Source organism: Hippocampus zosterae, chromosome 7 (genome assembly GCF_025434085.1).
Source record: "Hippocampus zosterae strain Florida chromosome 7, ASM2543408v3, whole genome shotgun sequence".
Taxonomy (NCBI): domain Eukaryota; kingdom Metazoa; phylum Chordata; class Actinopteri; order Syngnathiformes; family Syngnathidae; genus Hippocampus; species Hippocampus zosterae.
The window spans coordinates 16,709,439-16,732,694 of record NC_067457.1 but is presented as its reverse complement, the minus strand read 5'-3'; the positions used below and the strand labels follow the sequence as shown (position 1 = coordinate 16,732,694).

Below are 23,256 nucleotides of genomic sequence, written 5' to 3'. Positions count from 1 at the left end.
CGCTCTACCCTGAGCTTATTGACTATGCCGGACTTTTACACTGATCAACGGGAATCCAACTGTTTGGGCGAATCTTGGCTTTTCACGCCGATTATGACAGATGACAATATGTCACAAGTCAGACAATTACAGACGACTGACACTCCGACAGAACATGAAAATAAAAACCCGTTTGGCATTTGTTGTTCACATGTACTGAGCAGGTAAAATTTTCCAAAACCAATTTGAGAGCCGGTAATTGGCTGTAGTTGATGTTGATATTGGTGTTGAACTTGTCTGGCTTTCATGTGGCGTTAAGCTCTCATCTCTGTTTGCTTCTGCAGTGAAGATTTGTGCCAAAACAGATCCCGGTTGCGGGATGTCTTATTCCTCCTCCTCCTGCTGTCTGTCCTCAAGCCAGATTTTCTTTCAGGAAGAGCGCATTAATCACTTCCATCTGCTGTAAAGTAGCTTGAACTTTAAACCAATGCACCCCTCGGATACTGCCGTTGTCTTTCGAAACAGCTGCTGATTTATGAACCGGTTTGATCCCTGAAGGGCGCTCTTGCTCATGTAAATACGTTTGTTCCTCATTAGTCCGAGCCAGTCAAGTGAGCTGCGTGCCGCATGGCTGCGCTTCCTGTCGGCGAAGGTGATGCGCACCTCCCCCCCGCTGTGGAGTGCAAGTCCTCCCTTATCCAACGGCAGCGCATCACTTTGTTTTTTGCCGGCCGGCGTTCCTGGTTCTGATTGGGTGAATTCCCTAGTAAGAATTTGACAAAATACAAACCCTCAAGTTCTTACTGTCTGCTTCAAACCATTTTAGGTATGGGTCCCTGACACCCATATGTTCAGCCAAGAGTATTTCCAGTTCACTGCTGAAACTAGTGTTGTGGACTTCTCTTTTTTAACTTTATGCGGAGTGAAACAGTGACTTCTGTTGGGTTTGAAGCCCCTAAAATATGCCCATTCATGCTAGGCTATCCACGCTTGCAAAACTGGCGAGTTTTCGGGCCTCCTAAAAGGACCATTCCTCCTACGTCAGAGCAAATAGGAATAAAACCGTCACACCAAGGCCTGTTAGCTCGTTAGTTATCTCCCAATGTGTATAGCACGCGTGCATTAATGTCTCCTCTGTGGCTCGCTGGAAGCCAATCGGTGACTCACACCAGTTTCAAATTCATAGAGCACTGAGTGGTGGGCTCGGGGGGGGACGCCGATAGCACTGCCACTGCCGTCGGAGGCACATTATTAAAGTCTCGAGCAGATTGCCGCGCCAGATTTACACCGCCGAGAATACTTGCGCTTTAGGAGGAGAACCATATCAATGCATCTTATCGGTGACATTCACGAATGAGAGCGTTTCTATGTCTGTCTGGGTTTTTGATGGTCACGTCTTGCTTCCGTCTCCACTAGGGCATGTACAGCTGCTGTCAGTTTGAGGACGAGACGGCGCCAGGAAGCGGTAAGAGTTCCTTGCCGCAGTACCACACGGTGCCCACTGTGGCCCAGCAGCACCTGGTGACCGCCACAGTCAACAACACCGCCGCCATCACGATGGTGCAGCAACAGCAGCAGCAGCCGCCGCCTCCGCCCAAGCACGTCCCAAAGCAGCCACAGGGGCAGACGTACACCACCATGCTGCCAGGATCGCCGCCACCCCCGAGACATTCGGCCATGGCGCTGGGACCTTCTAACAGCCCCCTCTTTGAAGGCCCCATGCCCTGCTCCACCTTCCTGCCTCGCCATGACCGCAGACTGGCCGTGGTGGATCGCTGGAACCGGCCCAAGCCGGAGAAGGTCCTGAGTGGCAGCAGTGGTGCGAGCCTGGGTATCGGGGGTATCGCGGGAGGCATCACCGAACTCCAGGCCCAGCAACAATACCAGCAGAACCTGGGACAGCATTGGAAACTGCAAGGAGCAGGTGACAATGGGCTTGATGAGTACAAGCGGTACTATGGTCCTATCGATCCGGAGGGGCTCGGCGCTAATTCGGACCAGCAGGTTGGGGGCAGCCAGCAGACTCCCAAATCTAATCCCAGAGGTCCTAAAGCCACCGGAATGTTGAGGCCCCCTCCCAAAGACCCCGGACCCTTAATCAGTAAGCCACCACCCCCACTGCCCTCCTCGCCACGAAGGCCTCCCTTCTGGCGGCGTGGGAGTCTTGCTCAGGTGAGGAGAAAGAGCTCAGGGGGTCCTCTGTATGAGAACATCCTGCCTCTGGGGAGAAGAGGTGGTGGCAGGTACGGAGCAAGTGATCTCATGGGAAGGAGGGCCCGCCATCCTCCCGCACTTCCCCCTCTGCCGGTCCCCCTTTCTTCCCCTACGCATACCCCAACCACTCCCTCCTCTCCATGCCGCTTCTACTCCACCTGCTCCAGCATCTCATCATCTTCCTCTTCCTCCACGTCTTCCTCCTCGTCTTCATCCTCCGTCTCTGTCTCCCGCTCCAATTCTCCGTCTTCTTGCTCCAGCGATAGCTCTTACAACTCCTCCTTAAGTTTCCGCTATCGCGCCGGGGACCGTGAATTTACCGCGGAGGATGATTATGACTCTGATCTGCTGACAGAAGAGTCCAGTCTTCTCCTGGGCTCACGCCGGAAAATCCGCTCCCGGCGCATGTCGTCGCGCTCGCTGCCATGTAGCCCGCCGCCGCCCATCCCGCCGCGCAAGCCACGGCTGCTGAGAGATCACAGGCGAGAGCGGAGAATAAGCCAGCTGGCACAGTTACAGGAGTGGTGGGCATCGTGGGGCGACAGAGAAAGGGGCACGTCTGGGACAACCACCCTTGGCGATGCGAGTGGGATAAGAGAAGACAAAAGGCTGCGCAAAGAGAGGGAACACGAAAACAAGAGGCGGAAGGGAAGAAAGAAAAAGAAGCGGGAGGAAAGAGAGCGCGAGAGGGAGCGGAAGCGGCGCAAAGCCAAGAAGAAAAAGAAAGATGAAAAGGTGAGGAAGAAGGAGCGAAAGAAGTCAGAGCAGGAGGAAAGGGACCCTGAGAAGCGAGAGGAGGCCAAACCTGGAACGCCGGACTACCCATCATACCTTCACCTGCGGAGGGAATCCTTTACCAAAAAGAGCGAGAGCTCCATACGAAGCTACGGGTGGAACTTCCCAGTTGAGGACGACAGGAAGGACAGAGAAGGAAAAGAGCGAGAGGATGGCGAGGACAGCCGAGGGAAAGAAAGGCAGCACAGACGCAGGAACAGCACACACTATCGGCCCTCCAGCACCAAGCCATCCACATCCGTCAAGTTTTGGGCGGGCAACCTCTCGTCCGACACCCTCCCTTCGGCCTTCCTGCCCCTGTTGCCCGTTGCTTCAAAAAGGAGGAAGACCAAAAGCTCAGACAGAGACGTGGTTGGGATAGAAGGAGAGAGAAAACCGCTGCTGGGTCGGAACGGGAGAGGGGAAATGTCCTCCAAGGAAGGTTTACCCTACCGCGAATGGGAATCGGACCTGGAGGAAGACGAGTCTGAGCAAGAGCGAAGGAAAGGCGATCACGCGAAGAGGCAAGGCAGGACCATCTCCAATGAAGACCGAGACCGGGATAAGGTTGTTGGGATATATTCGGATGATGAGGGCTCTTCGGGAGAGTTTGGGAAGTTTGAGAGGTACTGGGACGATCATGACAGCAGAGCAGTGGGTGGGATTGGAGGAGGGGGCTGGTTTTTTAGTACCTACCCCTCCAGGGACAAAGCAGGTAGCATCAACAGCAGAGATGACTTGTTCCTGGAACGAGGGGAAAGGTGGGGCACCGGAGAAAGCGGGTGGGGTTGGGGGTCAGGATCACACCGGCCACCGTCTCCGCTCACGCCACCTCCACCTCGACGCTACTGGTCAGTGGACAAGCTGAACATTCAGGATGAGAAGACGACAAGGCGCAGGTCCAAGGACAAAGTGAGAGGAAGGGCGGCTTGTTCTTCCTGCCACTCCCCACAACGCCATCCACATTCGCACACGTCCAAGTGGGCCCACATCACCTCGCGCAGCCAAGAAGAGCTTTACCGCCACTGCCAGAGTTTCGGCAGCACCCCGAAACCCAAACACGACGCCTTGTCGTCCTCCAAGCCGGATCGCTCTCATAACCCCTCCAAAAGTGGAAGTCAGTCAAACCTGAGCATCCAGCAGCGAATCCAGAGATCGGAGAGGGTCAGACTTCCTTCCCCGCCGACCACCCTCGTTCCCAACTTGCCGGCTGCCCTTCCCGCCCTTCCGGCTCCTCCGTCCTCGGTTCACCCCATCCGCGCTCCTCTGCTGACCTCCTCCTCCTCGGTGTCCTCGCCCTCCGTGGTATCGTCCACCCCGGGCGCCCCGCAGCCTTCCTCCGTGGCTTCGGCAAGTGCCAAACTGCAGTACCAGAGGCTGCGCTCTGTTCCTCCACCCCAGAGGTTTCCTCCGTCTCCTCACGTGCCCCTCAAGGCCAAGGCCCTCTGCTCTCGGAGGGGCTCGGCCCATTTCTCCAGCGTGGAGAGTGAGGTCTGACGCCCGAGGCGATCTACATCACGATCCTCCTTCCGGTTAACGTGGCCATTCGGTTTCCACATAGAGTCCTTTTCCCTGACGCTCAGCACAAAGCGACCATGCAGCCCAGCAAACCTGACGCGAGTCGTTTGGAGGAAAACGGGAGCCGATCGGCTTCTTTCCCACAGCAACGTTTAGCATCAGAAGTGGGGCGATCGGTCTTCAGGGCTGATGGGCACTCCTTTGCTACGGCTGGTAAAGGGCTCTGAGTGACGGAGCGAGGGAATCATTTATATTCAATGTGCGTTCCGAGGGCTCAGGAACTTTGTCATATACCTGCTGCTCCCCCAAGCCTTGAGCAGTCCTTGACACTCTTGTTCTTTTCCCCCTTCGACGAATGGCTTACCCCCACTTTGCTTTCCCCACAAGAACTGTTTACATTCCCGCAAATCTGTGATGCCAGGAATGGGCGCCTTCCTTCCGTATGATCAAAACGGTTCGCGTGGCGTGAGACAAGGCAATCGCGTCATCTCACGTTTTCTGTTTGTGTTGTACTGCCGCAAGAACCTTCTCTAGCTTTCCCTCTCTTCGCGCTGTGCTTCTTGTATCTCTGTGCTTTTCTGTCTTTGTATTCTTGACAACAGGGTAAGTCAACTGTGACTGACATTCTGCTGGCTTAATGAAAAGCTGAGTGCCAAACTCCACATCCATTTTTACCCCGTTTAGCTGCCCACGACACCGTCTTACACGCACTAAAGGGCACACAAACGCTCACGCGCTAGGATAAATGTGGGGTTGTTTCTTTTTTCTTTTTCCAGAGCAATACATCATGCCGTTTTTCAACGCGTTTGCGTTACTCTTGTGTTGTCGTCGTTGTCGTTATTGATGTCGATCTATATAATTCTAAATATTGAGAAATGTAATGAGTCTCATACGATGTAAGCACTGTGCTATATGGCCCGTGGTACATTCCCGCAGGAGCGGCAGCAGAAGCTGCATCCACTCCCTCCCTTGCCCCTTCCTTGAATTGAATGTAACGTACACAATTAACACGCCTGATGGGGATGAGGTTGCATCGATTTAGATGTACGCTCGCCTTAACGGCGCGCATTTGTTTTTCTTCACCCTTAATCCAAATCCTTGGCTGTAACCTTAATAGCCCATTACCCTAACCCTGTACCTTTATCGCTAATCATGCTGACCCCCTCCATTACAGTCCTCATCCTACTTTTAACCCTAACCCTACGTTACCCTAATCTAATCCCAAACACTTAACACTCCCCTCAACCCAGTCCCCACGTGGTCCCCTTTACCCTCATCTTGAAACCGAAGCCTATCCCACAGAGCCCAACCTATGAATGTAATTAGGCCCCCTTGACTCTCACCTCTAACACTAAGACTATCCCTGGAACCTAACCCCCAAGCCCTAACCTAAATCTTTGAACGCTACTACTGTGGAAGGTTTCCAAATGTGATCATATCCAAGGGTTTGCAACGGGGTGTCTTTTTTGCACGCTGGTGCTACACTTGTTGACCAGGCCACAGGTTGTCGCAGGGAAATGTGCTAAGTAGCGAAATGCTGCTCCCGAAGGATTACACGCGTGACTTTGGAGTCTGTACGTGTAATTTACGTAGCAGGGCTGATTTAGATTGGTTAAGTGCCGTTCTGAGGAGAGACAGTGCCTATGTTGGATCCTAGCTAGCGGCAGCATTGGCTGGAATACGCGCGGCGGCGTGTGAGCGGTGCCTGCTCCTGTTGGCACACTTTTCAAAAACCATTCTCACCTTGAAGATGAGCAGGTTTTTTTTTTTAAACCTGCCAGCGAGCTGACACCAGCAGCCAAACTCCAGAAGCAAACGAGAAGAATTCACGCCGCTAGCTGCAAGCCTGCTGCCATCAACTTTTAGCATTGATGGACACGAGCGGAGTGCCAACGTGGTCATCTTTCGAGTCACCTTTTCAGCTTGCCTGAAACTGCATCTGAGCCATTATTTACTCCAACCAGAAGAGACTTTTAATTTTTTTTAAAGAAAACATTTCAAAGTCAATCTGCCTTTTCGCTAATGAGCTAAATCTACTTCTATATACCTACATACATGTGACATTCGTGTTTGTCCCAGTGTGTCGCGTTAACAGTCTTCATCTTTTCCCTCTTATGGGTTCTCAAATGATCAATCTCATAGACCTCCGCCAAGGCTTAACAATCACACTGTGAATAGTTTAAAAAATAAATAAATCCTGTCGTAGTGTCCTCACGTAATTCATTACATTGGTTGAGCACATCTGCCTCACAATTCTGAGGTACGGGTTGCAATTTGGGCTCCGGCCTCGCTGCGTGCAGATGGTTTTCCCTGCGCTTACGTGTTTTCTCTCCGGGTACTACGGCAAAAGATTCACTGAAGTTTAGAGGCTTCATGGTGTGAATGTAGTTGGTCACCAGCCCGTTGCGGGGGCGGGGGTACCCCACCTCTTGGCCCAAATCCAGCATATCCGAGGCGCTAATGATTAGATGCGCTCTAGAAAATGAATGAATGTTGCCCTCGTGTAGCGGATGCGTCCTACAAGTAAACACCACTTCCTTGGCGGAGGTATCCGGAAGAACCCAAATGGTAAATTTAGCCCATTTTGTGTTGGGCGATGTCATTTATCTCCCATCCATCCATCTTGTCCCTTGGTGTGTTCTGCTTGTGCGGCTTTCAAAAGAGGAAGAATCCATGTGTGATATGTGTTGCTCTTAATTATCTAAGATCTATATTTAAATCGAATCTGCTCTAAGTTTGACTCTTTTCTGTCTTTTGTCCTCGTCTGGACCCTGCCCTCTTCCAGAGCCCCCCGCCCCCGCGCTGGTCCCGTGCTCAAAGAGACCGCCACGTAACTGTGTTCTCACTCGCCTCCGTGAGCCAACACCGAGGGTCTGACCCAGTGACAGTGTGGCGGGGCGGCGGGGGGGTGCGCCAGTGTCTTATGACCGTCTCACTGTAGCGGCGCTGGCGAGCGTTTGTCTACCGAGAGGGGCCTTCTTTCTCTTCGCTTCTTGGCCAATGCGTGACTTCACGGACTTGCTGCTTTCTAAGCGCTCTCGTGTGTGTGTGTGTGTGTGTGTGTGTGTGTATGCGGGTGGGGGCGTGGCCTTTGACCTCTTGCGACCCCCGCTGCACCACGGGGGACCACGTGGGGGTCTCTGACACCATGTAGCAAGTAGGCTTCTTTGATGCTGTGTCTCCTTGACCAGGGTTGCAAAATTCTAGTAAATTTTATTTATTTTTTTTGCGAGCTCATAACGTTTCATGGAGTGAATGGCAATGCTGACGATCAGTCTTCTGCTGATGTCTTAAGATCAGAAAAAGCTAGAAACAAGACGTTTCGTATCGTCACGAAATGTCAAATGGCCAGCATCAAATGAGTTCAGAGCCAACCTACATTTCTGTAAATTCCTCATTTATTCACCTTTATTCCTCTTTACTCCAATGGAAAAAAAGTCCAATTTCAAGAATTCATGCCGGATTTTTGCAACCCTCATCTTGACAAACGACAAACACTGTTTCCTTCTTGACTTGACAACGATGGAGCGGTGCTGGGGTTCCCACCGAGGCTTGGACTGGGCCAGCCAGGGCCGGTTTGACTCCAAACAATTGTGACTTTAGAACATCTTTAAAAAGGAAGCCAAAAGTGTTGCGCACATACTCCTAAAATTGGCATGTGCCCTGGAATTACCGTTTCTAGCCTTGCGGGGGAAAACAGCCTGCAGCCAAACAAACTGTACAAGCCAATGCTCGAGAGTTGTGCTACACGCGTTTGTTGTCACATGCACACACTCACACACACACACACATATGCATACACACACATGTGAGGGTGATGACAATACAGTAATGTGATGGAGCAGGACAGATAATTTTAATAAAGAACTACAAACTAAAATACGTCAAGGTACTGACTGGGTCTGTTCAAGTGTTGCGAATTACTGTATGTGTGCATGTTTTTGTGCATGCTTGTACAGAACCGAATGTCTGAATTGACACTGTGTGTACATGGCGTTTTGAGTTTTGCGCATCCCTTCAACGTGAGGATCAGTGGGGTCTCTCTTGTCTTGCTCTCTCGCTCTTTCTCTCGTTTCTTGATGTTGCTTCTGCAGGGTAACCTGGAGTATCATGCAGATATTCGTCTGTGACTGGTGGAGACGCCTCTGCTGCATTCCGTAAGCCTCCAGTTACACCGAGAGACACCCGCACCCACACCCACAGAGTGCTTGATTAGTTAAGAGTGTGTGACGGTGCCGCTGCACTCATCAATAAAAGCACAGCCGGTTGGATTTGGGGATCGGTGGTACTAAAAAGCTTCAATCCTGCAGGAGAAAACTTGCTCAAAGTAAATAGATGTGCTGCAGCCTGACTCCCGACCGCATGCCGTGAAGCTAATACTGTACTATAGTTAAGTCCTCGAAGAGATGCACCGGCGCACGTCCTCCACTAGATACACCAGATAACGACGTGAATGTAACTTCCCTCATTCGTCACTGAAAACCTCCCAACGTGGACAGATCACTTCCTAACAGGAGACGAGCTACAAATGCTAACTAAACAGCTTAAAAGAAGGCTCATACTCGCAGAAAAAAAGCTAAGACAATCACAGCTCAGCTAACATCTGCAATGAAAACGCAGAAAGACTAACACATAGCATCCCTGGGCGACATCATCCCTCGCGATGTGTAATTTGCAGAGCAGAACAGCCGAAGACAATTTCAACACTCGTAACCAGTGGCATATATTGATAGATGACATGAAGTTGTCTTCGTTACAACAGTCTGTTATCTTCATTTCATAGCATGTTCCTTGGCTCCCCGCCTGTTGTTCGATTTTTTTTTTTATTGCCCAATCAGAATGCGGGTCATTGTCAACTGCCTTTCGTCCCTTTAAAGTGACAACTTTCTAACTCTTGTAACACATGTGTGCCGACCGCTCCACCCCATCCCCTTTTAACCCATCAGATTTTAGATTCCCCATTCTCGGCCTGGCGTTGGCATTTTGATGGCGCCTACTTCCACAGCACACTTTTATCATCTATAAATCATCAGCGGGTGGCCGACTGGTTAGTACGTCCGCTTCACAGTGCGGAGGTGCAGGTTTCGATTACCGATCCGACCTTCCAGTATGGCGTTTTGCATGTTCTCCCCGTGCCTGCGTGGCTTTTCTCTGGGTACTCCGGTTTCCTCCCACATTCCAAAAACATGCATGGCAGGCTGATTGGGCGCTCTAAATTGTCCCTAGGCGTGAGCTCGGATGGTTGTTTTTCTACGCGTGTCTTGTGTCAGGGCCCGCCTACTGTCCAAAAACCACGGGAATAGGCTCCAGCACGGCTGCGACCCTTGTGAGAAAAAGCGGATTGGAAAATGGATGGATGGTTGGATGGATAAATCATCAGCATTCATTCCGGTGTGTACGATGTTGTTGTGTTGATCTTGTTACGAAATCTCGATTGTCAATGTCTCTGATTGAGATTGGAATCCAGATTATGTCATGCATGTTATTTTGTCAAATTGCTCTATGATGGCGGTATTGAATGAGGTCCCCAGTGAAGAGCCACGTCCCAAATGCATCATCCACCTCTGCTTCGAACAGGAAGCAAACATGCTCATACGCACCAAAAAGTCAACAATGCTAAACATGAACAAGCTTGACGAAGTGATTGCAAAAGATGAAGTCATTTAAAAAAATATTTTTGTAAGATAGTTTCAGTCTTGAAAAGGCGCTTATAAATAAAATTTATTATTATTATTATTATTATTATTATTATTGATTGTTTGTTTGTATTGTTATTAGCGAGTAGCCAATAAATAGAATTTGAATCTTTTAAAAATTGGACTCCTTTGCTGTGACTGGGATTCAATCATGAATAGCAATGCTGCCGGCTAGTGGCCATAAACTGCAACTACAATTTCATAGTCGGCCGATTTGATCCTCCATTTTCTCGAGCGGTTGCTTGTGCTCATTTTGGAGAGCTGGCCACAGATAGGGCACGTCAAGGACTGGTCTCCAGCCAATTGCAGGGCACATAGACAACTGACTGGTCGCCACTCTGAGTCAATGGATAAAATGACAAGGGACAGGTTGCAGGTCCGCAGCACACCCTACACACACACACACACACGATACTTTTTTTAAGGATGTTAAGCAGCAGAGGTTGTATAAATGGTACATTCAAATAAGCCACTGTCTTATATATTGTAAATAGATTCATTTTCCACTTTTGACACAGGACTCTTATGAGTGCTGATGTTTCCATGATGCACTGTTACCTGTGAATACCAAATTGCCGCACACGTGTGTGTGTGTGTGTGTGTTTGTGCTGCGTGTATGGCAGGGGTGTCCAAACTTTTTGCCAAGGGGGCCAGATTTTATGTGGTAAAATGTCGGGGGGCCGACCTTGGCTGACATTCTTTACATTGAACAACAATATTGTTCAACAAATTTTAGTAAGCCAGTCTGTTTCACATTTCCATTTTTATTTTAATTTCAACAATCTTAAGAATTTCTTTTGGTTCATTTGAAACAGGTACATCACATGCAACTGCTTATTCACTTGACTTTTTCTTAAACAGAAGTCTCCTGAGTGCAAATTGATTGATTTGAAACATAAAATGTATCACCAAGACTTTTCAATAGTCACAAAACCTTTGACTCGAACAACAGGGAAATGAACAAGCAATACACATATCCACAACTGCAAGGATCATTTGAAATATGACATATAAGTCAATATAAACACGGAGTGATGTCTTGTTAACTCGTGAGTGATGCCCTCTAGTCTCTAAATGCTATTACTCATTTAGTGAATGCTATTACTCATTTAGCCACTAGAGGGAAGCAGTACTCTATGAAACATCACTCACCAGTCTACGAGACCTCAGTCAATGCAACACGTGTTCCATTGCGCCCAACCTGCGGGCCAGACGGCACTGATTTTATGACAGGGGCCGAGGGCCGGATGAAATTCGACCGCGGGCCGGATTTGGCCCGCGGGCCGGACTTTGGACATGCCTGGTGTATGGGGTTGGGAGCGATCTGGTCTGGTTGACCCGCGTGTGAGTGCACGTTTGTGTGTAAGTTGTGTGTGTGTGTGTGTGTTTCCGCGCGCGCTTAGGTCTAAGCCTGGTGTTGGGCCTTGTGTTGTACATCTCCAGCATCAATGATGACGTCATGAATCGACCGGGCAAAGCCGAGCACTTCTTCCACTATCGCTACGGATGGTCGTTCGCGTTCGCCGTCTCCTCCTTCCTGCTCAAAGAGGTGTTGCATGCGCACGCACACACACTGAAGAATGCAGATTCACCCACCCACTCAATCACACACACCTTGTCATCCTGTCAATATTCATCCCTTGAATTGTCTGCCGTTTTCTTCCCTTCCTTCCACAGTTCTCCCCTCTGTCATTCATCCTTTCTTCTTTTGCTCCCTCCTTTCCTTCCCCGTCTCTCCTTTCCTTCACCCTTCTCTCTCCTTAATCTTCTTTCATTCCTCCTCTGCCAGTTTTTCCCGAAGCTGCACAAAAATGGGATTTACATACACATGCACTTGTGCTTGTTGCCATGGTGATGTGTGATGATCAGACATGGATGCAGCTACAAGTGAGGGATAGACAAGTTGATTAATTAGCATTCCACCACGTAAAAAAATAAAATGGGTGGCCCGTGGTTAGCTACATTTGCCTCACAGTTCTGAGGTTCGTGGTTCGAATCCCAGATGAATTTTGTGTCCAAAACTTAAATCTTTATTTGGGTGTGGAAATTGTGCTTTGGGGTGATTGTGAGTGTCTGTGTGTCCCGGCAACTAACTACTCAGTTGTTTGGCAACCGGTCAACCAATGTTTTGCCATTTGAATGGATAACATCGCTTTTTTTTCAAAGTCATTTTGGATTTTGTCTTTGAAGATTTCATCACTTCCGCACACACGTGCACGGCAGCCATGTAGAATATATGTGTGTGCGCATGTTGCAGGGCGCGGGCGTGATCTCAGTGTACCTTGTTCATGAGACGCTGCGCCGAGGAGGAGCCGTTCCGAGCGCACGCCGCCCTCTGCCCCCCCCCCCCCACATTTCCAACGACAAAAGCCACTTTATCCGCCCCCCCCCCCCTCGACCCAAGTGCAACTCCCGTCACCCCACTTGCAGTAGCATGCGCACACATGGGAACTTGAATCACACTCACGCACAGGAAGGACAACGTTCAGTGAGGTCGCCACTCGTCCCGTAAAATACGCAATCGTTCTTTAATTGGGAATTAAATGTGACGTCCAGTATTGAACTAATCCGGGACGCGGTTTGTTCCATATTTTCCGAATTGTCCCATGCGTCCGTCACACACACAATGAACACCGAATTGAACAATAATGAACGAAAGACAGCAACGTGGTATTGGCATCGTGCGTTCTCCTCTGCGCCGAATCCTCTTTGTCTGCCCGCCCTCACACAGGCAGCCCAAGCCCCTTGGAGCTGCCGCTGCCCATCTCGATCGTTGCCGAGTAACTCGCTCGCCGCACAGCGGGTTTAAAAAAGAAAAAAAAAAGTCGACTACAGCACAGACTGCACCGCATCCTCAAAAGCGGAAATGGCAACAAAAATATCGACGAGCGTGGGAAGAGGCAAACCCTCGGCTTGACAGCGTCAGTGGAGAGCGCACTTGAAAGCAAACGCTAAAGTTTGTCGGAGAACGTTTTCTGTGGCGCACGGTGGATTGTCAGACATCAAGTCAGCCCGCATCAGCGAAATCTATATTGCTCAAATTCAAATTGATCATAATTGTTAAAAGTGTTCATGTACACATCTGGGAAGTGGGAGTCGCGGCTTGGAATTGAAGCGGATTTACATGGGAAAGGAGATGTGAGCAAATTTCTTTGTCAATGGATGCTACAGCTTCGTGTTTGCTTTCAAAACTTAGCTTGTGGCAGACGTGTGCACATTTTCAGCATGACCGCTCTGATCCACTGGTGAAAGGACACTTTGATCCTCCGCTTCATACATCAAAGAGGATGCAGAAAAGTGGAACAATGCAACATTTTGTCTTGATCCTGGTCTGCCCGCGTTTTAGGTTGTGGAGGTTCCGGACCAGATGAGCAGTACTGAGAGGATCTTGGACCAGGGTAATGAGCACATAGACGCATGAAAGTGACCTGCGCTCAACCAAGTGTTTTTTTTCTCTCTCTATCTCTCTATCTCTCTCTCTCTCTTTCTCTCTCTCTCACACACATACACTCTCTTTCACTCTCTCTCTCTCTGTGTTGTAGTGTGTGCATGGTGGATGATGAGTGTGCTGGGTCCCAAAACAGTCCGGGAAGGAAAGTGGACAAATGCCAATCAGTGTCAGGCTTTTGCCATGTGGCCCAAACATGACATGCTGGTTTTTGTTTTTGGCTCTACAGCAGAGCCGTCGTACCCGCCGCCTGACTGTTGGGCTAGGTCGTGGGTAGCCTCCAGTCTCCATCTACAACTTCTGGCGTTGAAGTGCTGGAAGAGGCGGCGATCACCAGCATGGAGCTGCTGCGTCCGGATGCAAAATCACTTTCCTTCCTTTTGCTGCTGCTATTTCAACGGCGCAGTGCACACTAGCGCCACCTGGTGACCTGTCATGGTGACTGCTTGGGCTTACCGGGGAAAATTGGTGCTTCCACTTGATTCCACCGAAAAATCAAAGTGAATCACGTGAACAACAGGTCTTGCGTAATATACTTCTCTGGAACAAGCGCCCCTGTTCTCTTTCTGCTTTGAGGGACGGCTCAAGCTTCTCATCTGTTGTCTGGAACAGAGTCGGGAAAGGTCTCAGGACGGTTTGATTTTCTATTTTTAATTCTGAAACGAATATGCAATGGAGGAAAATAGCTCACATTTTTGTTATTCGTGTGTGTATCTATACACACAACCTTATCTATCTCTTAACAAAATATACGCACATATATATACGCACGAAGTCTCCCACGCAGGAAGGCCCGAAATCGAACCCTACACCATCCGCACGGTGAGTTCGACGTGCAGCCAACCAGTCGTGCTGTCCTTTTGATCGCCATCAATATCATAATGATTCTTCACGGAAGACGCGTCAAAATGCACGCAACTCCGTTATCATAACCTATTTAGCATAGTAGAAGCACGATGGAGGGATGAGGCGAATCACATGACGCGCGAGGCTCAACGTCATCGGTTCGACGTCATCGAAAGAAGACAATTTCGAAAAGAAGAAAAATCTGAAAGGATGAAGTTGATTTTTCTCCAGAATTTTGAAACTAATTGTGCTCCAACTCTCGAATGATCTCATTTCCTCGCCACCCAGAACGGCATCTGCTTCAAGCTGGGCCTGGGAGCTTCGTTATATGGCGACGTGATGGCGTTAAGAGCTCGATGAGTTCACTGAAGGCCCAAGTGCAAAACTCAGCGCCACTGATGTGCATACATTAGGCGTGTGAATGTGGGTGTTATATTTCGATATTTACGTTGATGTGGGGGGGGGGGGGGGGGTTCAAGCCAGCTGTTTAATCCCTGGCGAAGTGCACACATGACAGGCGCGCACTCTCCACAGTAGACTTTGGAATCCACAGTTGCCATGGTAATGGTAGAGCGACCGACCACTCACTCACATGGTTTCTTTCTCTCTCTCTCGCTCGCTCAAATCGCCGTCGCCTTTCCATCCGCGAAGGGAAGGCAGCTCCTCATCTTCATCCTCCTCCTCCTCCTCCTCATCACCTTTGTTTCACGCCTTCTCATTTCTCCTTCACTTTCGTTTCCCTTCCTTCCCTCCTTTTCTTTTCTCCGCCGAGCGCATCCGGTGAGGAGGAGCGAGTGGCAAGCGGAAGACGGCGGAGGAGAGCTGATGCAGGAGATCGAGAGGAGCTGAACAAGGGCAGCACACCCAACGGCCGAGGCAAGGCCAGCAAACAACTTACAGCATGGAGGCAAAAGGCACCAACCTCCCCTCAGGTGACACACACACACACAATCACTGACCGACACTTTCTCACAATGACACACACACATTGATACACACACTGGAAAGTACTCATCCAATGTGAGCCACACAAACAATCAAACCCGCGTATACGTCGACGCTCACACATGCGGTACGCATTCACCGAAACCCACATCCAGCGAGCATAGACGCAAAACGCCGGGAAGCACACCCATGCTGACACAAGCACACGCAGAAAGCAGCAAATGCACGCGTAGAAACACCCACACAAAGCTCACACACATTGCAACACTGACAAATTATCACAGGCAGTGTGCTCGCGCACCATAACAAACACTATACCTTACACACACATGTGATGGTGACGACGATGATGATGATGATGATGATGATGATAACGACGGCGCAGAGCCAAGCTTCCTGGCGCGCCCGGTCCTGGCGTGGTGCGAGCGTGGCATCCAGGTGCTGCTGACCAGCGTGGGCGCCTTCGCCGCTTTCGCCCTGATGACGGTGGCCATCGGCACCGACTACTGGCTGTACGCGCGGGCCTTCATCTGCAACAGCACCGCCAACTCCTCTTCGGCACAGGACGACAGCGCCAAAGACAAGAAGGACCCCGGGGCCCTCACGCACTCCGGACTCTGGAGGATCTGCTGCCTTGAGGGTACACGCTTCCTTGAGAGCGTTTGTCTGCGTGCGGGCACGTCCTGACTTGTTGCTTGTGTGTACGTGGGTGTGCACGTCGAGGTTTTCGTCAAAGTAATGACGTTGCACGGAATGAAAAGTTGTTCAATTGTGTGATTTGTGCCCATTCAAACAATGTAGCATGAGCGGAACGTTCTACTTTTCCCCATCTCAAAAGACACAACTTGATATTTTGTGTATTTGCGCTAGTGTGCATATTTCTGCGTGATACAACAAATCTCAGAGCGAGTCGGTATCCGGTTGTAGACACGTGCACGTTTTCCATTGAGTCATCATCAGTAGTAGCAAGATGAAACGAAAGCAGGACAGATGGATTTTTTAAATATTTTTTTTTAATGGCAAGGACATAGCTGGAAGCTAGGTGGCTAAGCTAACTGCTAGCAGCAACATCATGATAGAAGTCACCTACAGTTAGTCACTTCCGCTTTACTTTTTTTTTAATGGCAAGGACATAGCTGGAAGCTAGGTGGCTAAGCTAACTGCTAGCAGCAACATCATGATAGAAGTCACCTACAGTTAGTCACTTCCGCTTTACTTTTTTTTTAATGGCAAGGACATAACTGGAAGCTAGGTGGCTACGCTAACTGCTAGCAGCAACATCATGATAGAAGTCACCTACAGTTAGTCACTTCCGCTTTATTATTTTTTTTCTCCGCTCGCTATCTTGGGTATATAGGATCGCGTTCAATTCACCCGCACTGCATCATCGGGTGGTTTAACAATTCCAAGGGAGACAAAGATCTTATGTTTCTTTCGGACTCCGAAGAAAATTATGTACTGCGGCACGGAGACAGACGAAACGTCTAAAAGACCGTCAGACTGATGGAGTGCGTCGTCAACCCGGAAAAACACGATGTCAGGGATCTCCGGTGAAAAATCAGCATTGGGTAGCATGTATGGGACGATTCGTCCACAAACGGTAACTTTCTGCTAGCATCGTGATTTTCAATTAGCTAGCTTTCAAGTGCTTTGAAAACCGATCATTTGATCACGACTGGATAAGACGAACAGTGAATTTCATTTGAAAAAGGCCGTTCATCATTTTTGGGCTTTGAATTACCGTATTGGCCCGCATATAAGACTACCCCTCTTTTTCAAGACTCAAGTTTGAAAAAATACTTTTTGAACACCAAATGAATTTTTATACAGAAAATAATGACAGGACATCTCAAACAAATCATTCTAACAATATATTTGAGAGAAAGAGCGTGTTATTTTGCCTGATTCAAAACTTCCAATATTTGAACATTTAAATATGTAAACTAAAGTGCAATCACATTCATAAATGAATGGCTTCTGGTTTTTGAAATGTAAATGACATCTTAACTTCTCCTCAGCTGCCGGTTAACCTGGCCGATCTTCGACCCACTTTACTCCACATTGTCGCTACGTTTCTCCATTTTCTGTTATCTCATTTATTATTTTCTTCTCTTTTCTTACCGCTATTTTTTGTTTCTCTTCTTCGTGCTACCGCAATTTTTATTTTTGGCCTGGGAGCCAAGTTCAGCATTCGCTTCAATGATATCTGGCGCCATCTAGGGTCGTGAATGGGTATCATGTCGAGACCCCGAATATAAGACGACCCCCACTTTTTCAGTCTTATTTCAATGCAAAAAACACTTATATCTTATATTCGAGCCAATATGGTAATTAGTGGCATTCAAAAGGTGGGATATATTTCAAAGAGGAACATGGTCTTAAAGTCATCCGTGTCACTTTTAAATGTCAAAATGTGGTTTTTGTCCCAAATGGCATGATCATGATTGCTTTCTGCAGATGCTAAACAAATACACGTTAGCCTCTTTAGCGTTTCTTTGTTGGGGTTCTTTGACAAATGCCACAAAGGCTTTGCTTAAAGCCACCGATGATGTTGCGATACACCTGAGGGAACTGTGAGCTCAAGTGGCAACCAATTTTGGCAGACAGCAACATGGACGCCTGGTCTTGTGGAAGGGTCACAACCAGAGTTTGTCTTCTTTATCATGATTGTAAGACATACCGAGCCACGTGTTTCATGAGGACGGTTCAGATCAGCAACGTGCTTTCGATGAACCCCAAACTCTCCAGACAGCAAGCCGCATCTCATGAAAATGCCATTTGGGCCGCAACAAATGCCGGTAATTCAAACGAGCGGGCAATCCGTGACGGCTCTGATGAAACGAATGATCGAGATACAACCTTGACGGCTCCGCCTGAGCTTCTCTCCTTGCTCGCCGTCCCCGTCAGGTCTGAAGCGAGGCGTGTGCTCGCAGATCAACCATTTCCCGGATGACGCCGACTACGACCAAGATGCCGCCGAATACCTGCTGCGTGAGTGACACATCAGGCAGCGCGCACGCACGCATGCACACGTACGCACTCACAAGGAAAGGAGGCTATGGAACGGACACAAGGGGCTGGTGGGCGGACATCAATGCACAAATGTCAGAGTCGGGCAAAGAAGCTGTGTGCTTCTGCTTGTGTATTTGTGTGTCAAGTACGCAGTGCTGAGTCAGAGTGTGTGTGTGTATGTGTACACAGACAAAATTAAAGCAGCTAATGGATTCTTTTCAGCCGCGCTGGGAAGACGATGTTCTCGTGCTCGCTGTGTCATCCATAAAGACACCATTTTGTTCATGACTGCTCCCAGTTGGGCACACGCCGTCATATTTTTGAGACACAATGTCACTTTGGACTTATGAAAGAATCTGAGGAAATGCATTTTGATCACAAACGTGAGGAAGTTTTAGCACATTTACATCACACTCTGTGTCATGGCACCTACGGTAACTCCCATATGTGCAGGTGTGGTGCGTGCGTCCAGCATCTTCCCCATTCTGAGCGCCGTGCTGCTGCTGCTGGGCGCCGTGTGCGTGGCCTCCAGCGGCTTGGACAAAAGCAAAAGAAACGTCATCCTGGGAGGCGGGATTCTCTTTGTGGCCGCAGGTCAGGACATGGCGACACCCGTGTTTTCGACACGCTTGCACACCGACCACATTACGATCCGATCATGTAGTTGAGTACCCCACTGCCTCCCCTCGATGCATCTACTGACCGACCGAGACATTGGGACCGTGTCACCATAGACCAGGGGTCGGAAACCTATGGCTCCCGAGCCAGACTTGGCTCTTTTGCTGATTGCATCTGTCTCGTAGATAAAACAAAATATTCTCGCTTGTTTCATCCACCCATCGATTTTTCACCGCTCATGTAGCAATTTTCATTGGATGATCCTGGCCTACGTTGGCCGTTGCTGGGGAAACAGGTAAACGCCCCCTTTTGAATCAACCCGCTCGGCCATTAGCTCAAAGCTAATTCTTCGACGAACCAAATATTTTGCTTCCATGGCTCTCTTAGTCAAAAAGGTTCCTGACCCCCCTGCCATAGACTCTACTTCCCAAAGCCACTGGAATTCATTTCCATGTTTAGCATCATCGGCGTTTGCGGTCAGAAGTGGTTTTCGCCTTGGAAGTCATTTTTTCCTCAGAGTCTCTTCCTGATTTTAAAGTCTTGAGCCGCTGCTCTTACCTGAGACAAGTGAGGCCTGCGGTTCTTTCCGTGCTGTCCCGGGTTCCTCGGTGACCTCTTGATCATTTTGATCGGACGGCCACTCCGAGGGTCTCTCACAATTTATACAGTGAAACTCCTCTACAACGAAATCATGTTTCCAGCACGAAATCTTTCACAACAGGTGTTTTTTCACTGTAGCAACTTTGATCTCAGATGTAAACACACACAAACACACATAGACAGTGCGGTCCCTCTTGGCCAATCGGAGGCCAGGATGATGCTCAATAAGCCAGTGGCAGAGCAGCTATGTGTATTTTTCATTCAGGAAACTCGGAGCTGTGTAAACCAATGTGGTGGTTGCTGTTGCCGTTTCCGAACGAAGCAGTAGAGGTCGCTGTTGGATTAGACTTTGTTGTAGTGAATCTTTCGCGAGGCTCGAGCAGGGAAAATTATTTTGTATAACGCAACAGGGGTTTTTTCGTCGTAGGGGGGCAAGTGAATGGGAATGGTGTTAATGCATTTAGATTTTTTCACATTAGGGGGTATTTTCGCCCATGTAGGTTTCGTTCTAGAGGAGTTTCACTGTACCGTGATGTGACTTTTCGTTACTTTTCGTCGAGTACAAAGTCACAAATTATAGCTTCAGTTTTGCTTATGTTTAAAGACCAAGGAGGTTCAACACAGGCCAACCACATGGCGAAGATTGCGAATCATTTGAAGCTTTTTCGACTTACCCGAAGTCTGGAGCAGAATGCCAACATCTGTGACTTGGAGGTTTGCAAAGCCATCCAGATACAGATAATCATCAATGTCTGCACTCTGGGACCTGGAAGTGACACGGACACAATTGACGGTCACGAGGTTCTGGGGCGGAAGCCGACACGAGTAACGTGAGCTGCTATTCATTGTATAACTCAGCCAACCCGATGGGAAGGGATGCCGAAAAGCTCCAGTTTGGATTCTTCAGACACAAGCAAAACCATCTCACTCCAAAAAAGGTCGTGTCCAGATTGTTCGCCATCTTGATCCTGACAGAATCCAGAATTGTAAGGATGACTGCACCTCAAGCAAAGTCACTTCAAGTGTTTTTCTCCGTTTGTGGAGAACGGCTCTCAACGTGCTTGACCAGATTCTGAAAGCTTTCGGGAGGCCTTGGCGAGTCTTTCCATACGAGTTCCTTCCTTCATAAATCAAGGCAACATTTTATGTTAACGTGAATAATCTTTGTGCGACGATCTGACACAATTGCCGTTTTCGCCGACAGGCCTGAGCAACATCATCGGCGTGATCGTTTACATCTCAGCGGCACTCAGCGACATCTCGCCCAAGAAGGACGAAGACAAGAAGTGGCACTACTCGTACGGGTGGTCCTTCTACTTTGGCGGCCTGTCCTTCATCTTGGCCGAGATGGTGGGCGTCCTCGCCGTCAACATCTACATCGAGAAGAGCAAAGAGCTGCGGTGCCGCTCTCGCGCCGACCTCTTCAAGAGCAGCACGCACGCTATGCTACGCCTGCCCAGCTACCGCTTCCGCCGGCGCTCGCAATCCAGCTTGCGCTCCACCGAACCGTCACACTCGCAGGAGACCTCGCCAGTCGGGGCCAAAACCTTCAGCCTGCCGCCGTCTGCGCCTCCCTTCTCTGTGGCCACCCTACCCAACCCCCACCACGACAGCGGTGACATTTCCATGTACACCCTGTCCAGGGACACCAAGCTGGGCAGCCTGGGCGGCGGCACGGCGCCGCTCTACGGCACCATGGATCGCGCCACGCTCTACCAGCTGCACAACTACTTCCCCAAGGATGGCGGCGGCGGCGGAGGGGCCGCGCCCGTCAGTAGCGGCACGCTCCCGTCGCGCTCCAAGTCCAACCTGGCGGCCGCCGGCCAGAATGCCGCCCCGCTGAACAGCGCCGCCTCCGCCGCGGGATCCGCTGCCTCCGCCTCTGCCGCCACTGCGCAGCCGCCCATGTCCGGTGCTACCATGGAGCGGGACAGGGGCCTTGCGGGGACGCTGGACCGACTGACGGCCAAACGGGATCGTGACAGCAATTCGGATACGCTCAACAGAAAGACCACGCCCGTCTGAAAGCTGAATGGCGGGGGCAGGTAGAAAGCGGCGTTACGGTCCAAACGTGATTGGGGACTGAGACTGGCTACGAATCCAAGATTGACCTGTCCTGACTTTTGGGAAACACTGCAGCCATAAGGACTTTGACATACAACGAATGGACAAAACCACACACGCACACGCATGGACACATTCATGAAACTACACACACACATGCACACATAGACACATTCATGAAACTACACACACACACCCACATGCACACACGCATAGACATATTCATGAAACTACACACACACACACGCGCATAGGCACATTCATGAAGCTACACGCACACAAAGGCACATTCATGAAACTACACACGCAGACACGCTACACACACACAAAGGCACATTCATGAAACTACACACGCAGACACACACACACATAGACACATTCATAAAACTACACACACACACACACACGCGCATAGGCACATTCATGAAGCTACACAAACGCACACACACATAGGCACATTCATGAAACTACACACACACACGCGCACACACACAGGAACATTCATGAAACTACACACACACACACACACACACACACAAATGCATAAGCACAGTCATGAAACTACACACACACACAGAAAAAGGCATCCAAACAGACAATCACAGACACGTTCTCACACTGCACATTATCACACAAAAATTCGCAAATACACACACTAAGACACGTTCTCACACATACAAAAAGTGACACACGCAAACATTGCCAAGTGCAGATGCACGCACACATTCACGCTAATACAGGCCTCACACACACACACACACACACACACACACACACACACACACACACACGCACACACGTTCTGTGAGCACAAGATGACTGCCAGCAAACTCAGACGAGAAGGCCAAGCGGACTTCGGCCACGTGTTGTCGTTTTTGAAAGCTGTGAAAATTGAGAGCGCTTCTATTCGCGCGCACTCCTGCTCTCTTTCTCTCAGGAACCCAACGCCGTCCTTCAGAACACAATGTGATGAAGATATCGCAGGACCGACAGCCAAAAAGTCTCACGTTGACGATAGTCACACTTGAATTCTAAATTATCGGAGGCCATCGATTGAAGAGAGTCGAGAGTTTTTTTTTTGCCCTTGTTGTTTTCCCCATCTTTCAACTTCAACATCCGAGCCTCAAACAAGACGAAACGAAACGGCTTAGTCCCAAGTGCTGAATGTCAAGCACGGCATGACAATTTTCTCATGGGCCGTGTAGAAGAACATTGACGATAATTATCGTATTTATGGGATGCTTCAAACCTTTGGCGCACTTGAGCACCTTAGTTTTGAATACACACGCCTTGTTATTTAAAGACTGTTGTATTTTGTGGTTTCGGTGGAGTCACGTGAACAACTCGGTTGAGGTTTTTGTTTTTTTTTTTGGATGGGGGAGTTGTAGTTTAATCATCAAAGCTTCCCCGCGGCTTTGTTTTTCCTCTATCAACCTGTCAAGGCTGGTATAAGAACAGTAATAATGTGAAAATATACTTTTTAATGTTCTGATTAGTGTTAGTGTAAGGCCATATCGTTTATTACCTGGTGATTTTTGTATA

At 49.3% G+C, this 23,256-nt stretch overlaps 3 protein-coding genes and 1 long non-coding RNA gene across 6 annotated transcripts in view; 3 read left to right on the top strand and 1 right to left on the bottom strand.

Moving 5' to 3' along the window:
• The window catches only part of grin2da (glutamate receptor, ionotropic, N-methyl D-aspartate 2D, a), a 60,538-nt gene extending 52,173 nt beyond the window's left edge, over positions 1-8,365 (top strand). For both annotated transcript variants that reach the window (XM_052070962.1, XM_052070961.1), the window contains exons 19-20: positions 1,396-6,687; positions 6,852-8,365. In XM_052070962.1, the coding sequence (XP_051926922.1) occupies positions 1,396-4,464 (3,069 nt within the window). In that variant the 3' untranslated portion in view covers positions 4,465-6,687; positions 6,852-8,365. The remainder of the gene's footprint in view (positions 1-1,395; positions 6,688-6,851) is intronic.
• Positions 8,366-11,477: 3,112 nt separating this feature from the next.
• On the top strand, positions 11,478-12,965 carry LOC127604983 (voltage-dependent calcium channel gamma-7 subunit-like). The gene is given in 5 exon segments (XM_052072440.1): positions 11,478-11,493; positions 11,585-11,730; positions 12,439-12,462; positions 12,464-12,584; positions 12,913-12,965. Coding segments are annotated over 5 exon segments (360 nt in total).
• Positions 12,966-13,701: 736 nt separating this feature from the next.
• Positions 13,702-15,014, bottom strand: LOC127604358 (uncharacterized). The gene is made up of 2 exons (XR_007963292.1): positions 14,924-15,014; positions 13,702-14,232 (listed from the first exon to the last, which is right to left on the bottom strand). It is a non-coding gene; the product is annotated as an uncharacterized LOC127604358 (long non-coding RNA).
• On the top strand, positions 14,947-21,877 carry LOC127604192 (voltage-dependent calcium channel gamma-4 subunit-like). Of its 2 annotated transcripts, none has more exons than XM_052071190.1 (5): positions 14,947-15,407; positions 15,806-16,060; positions 18,328-18,411; positions 18,886-19,026; positions 20,855-21,877. In XM_052071190.1, the coding sequence occupies exons 1-5, from the start codon at positions 15,377-15,379 to the stop codon at positions 21,673-21,675; spliced, it is 1,332 nt and encodes a 443-aa protein (XP_051927150.1). In that variant the 5' UTR covers positions 14,947-15,376; the 3' UTR covers positions 21,676-21,877. The 2 variants fall into 2 exon arrangements, with proteins under 2 accessions (XP_051927150.1, XP_051927151.1); XM_052071191.1 differs by having other exon boundaries at positions 15,670-16,060.
• Positions 21,878-23,256: the final 1,379 nt, after the last annotated feature.

Bases quoted from the DNA above. Each gene is read 5' to 3' on its own strand.
- LOC127604192 (XM_052071190.1), top strand. From the start codon at position 15,377: ATGGAGGCAAAAGGCACCAACCTCCCCTCAG. The intron at 15,408-15,805 runs GTGACACACACA...ACGACGGCGCAG, and splicing joins AGGCACCAACCTCCCCTCAG to AGCCAAGCTTCCTGGCGCGC. The intron at 19,027-20,854 runs GTCAGGACATGG...TTTCGCCGACAG, and splicing joins GATTCTCTTTGTGGCCGCAG to GCCTGAGCAACATCATCGGC.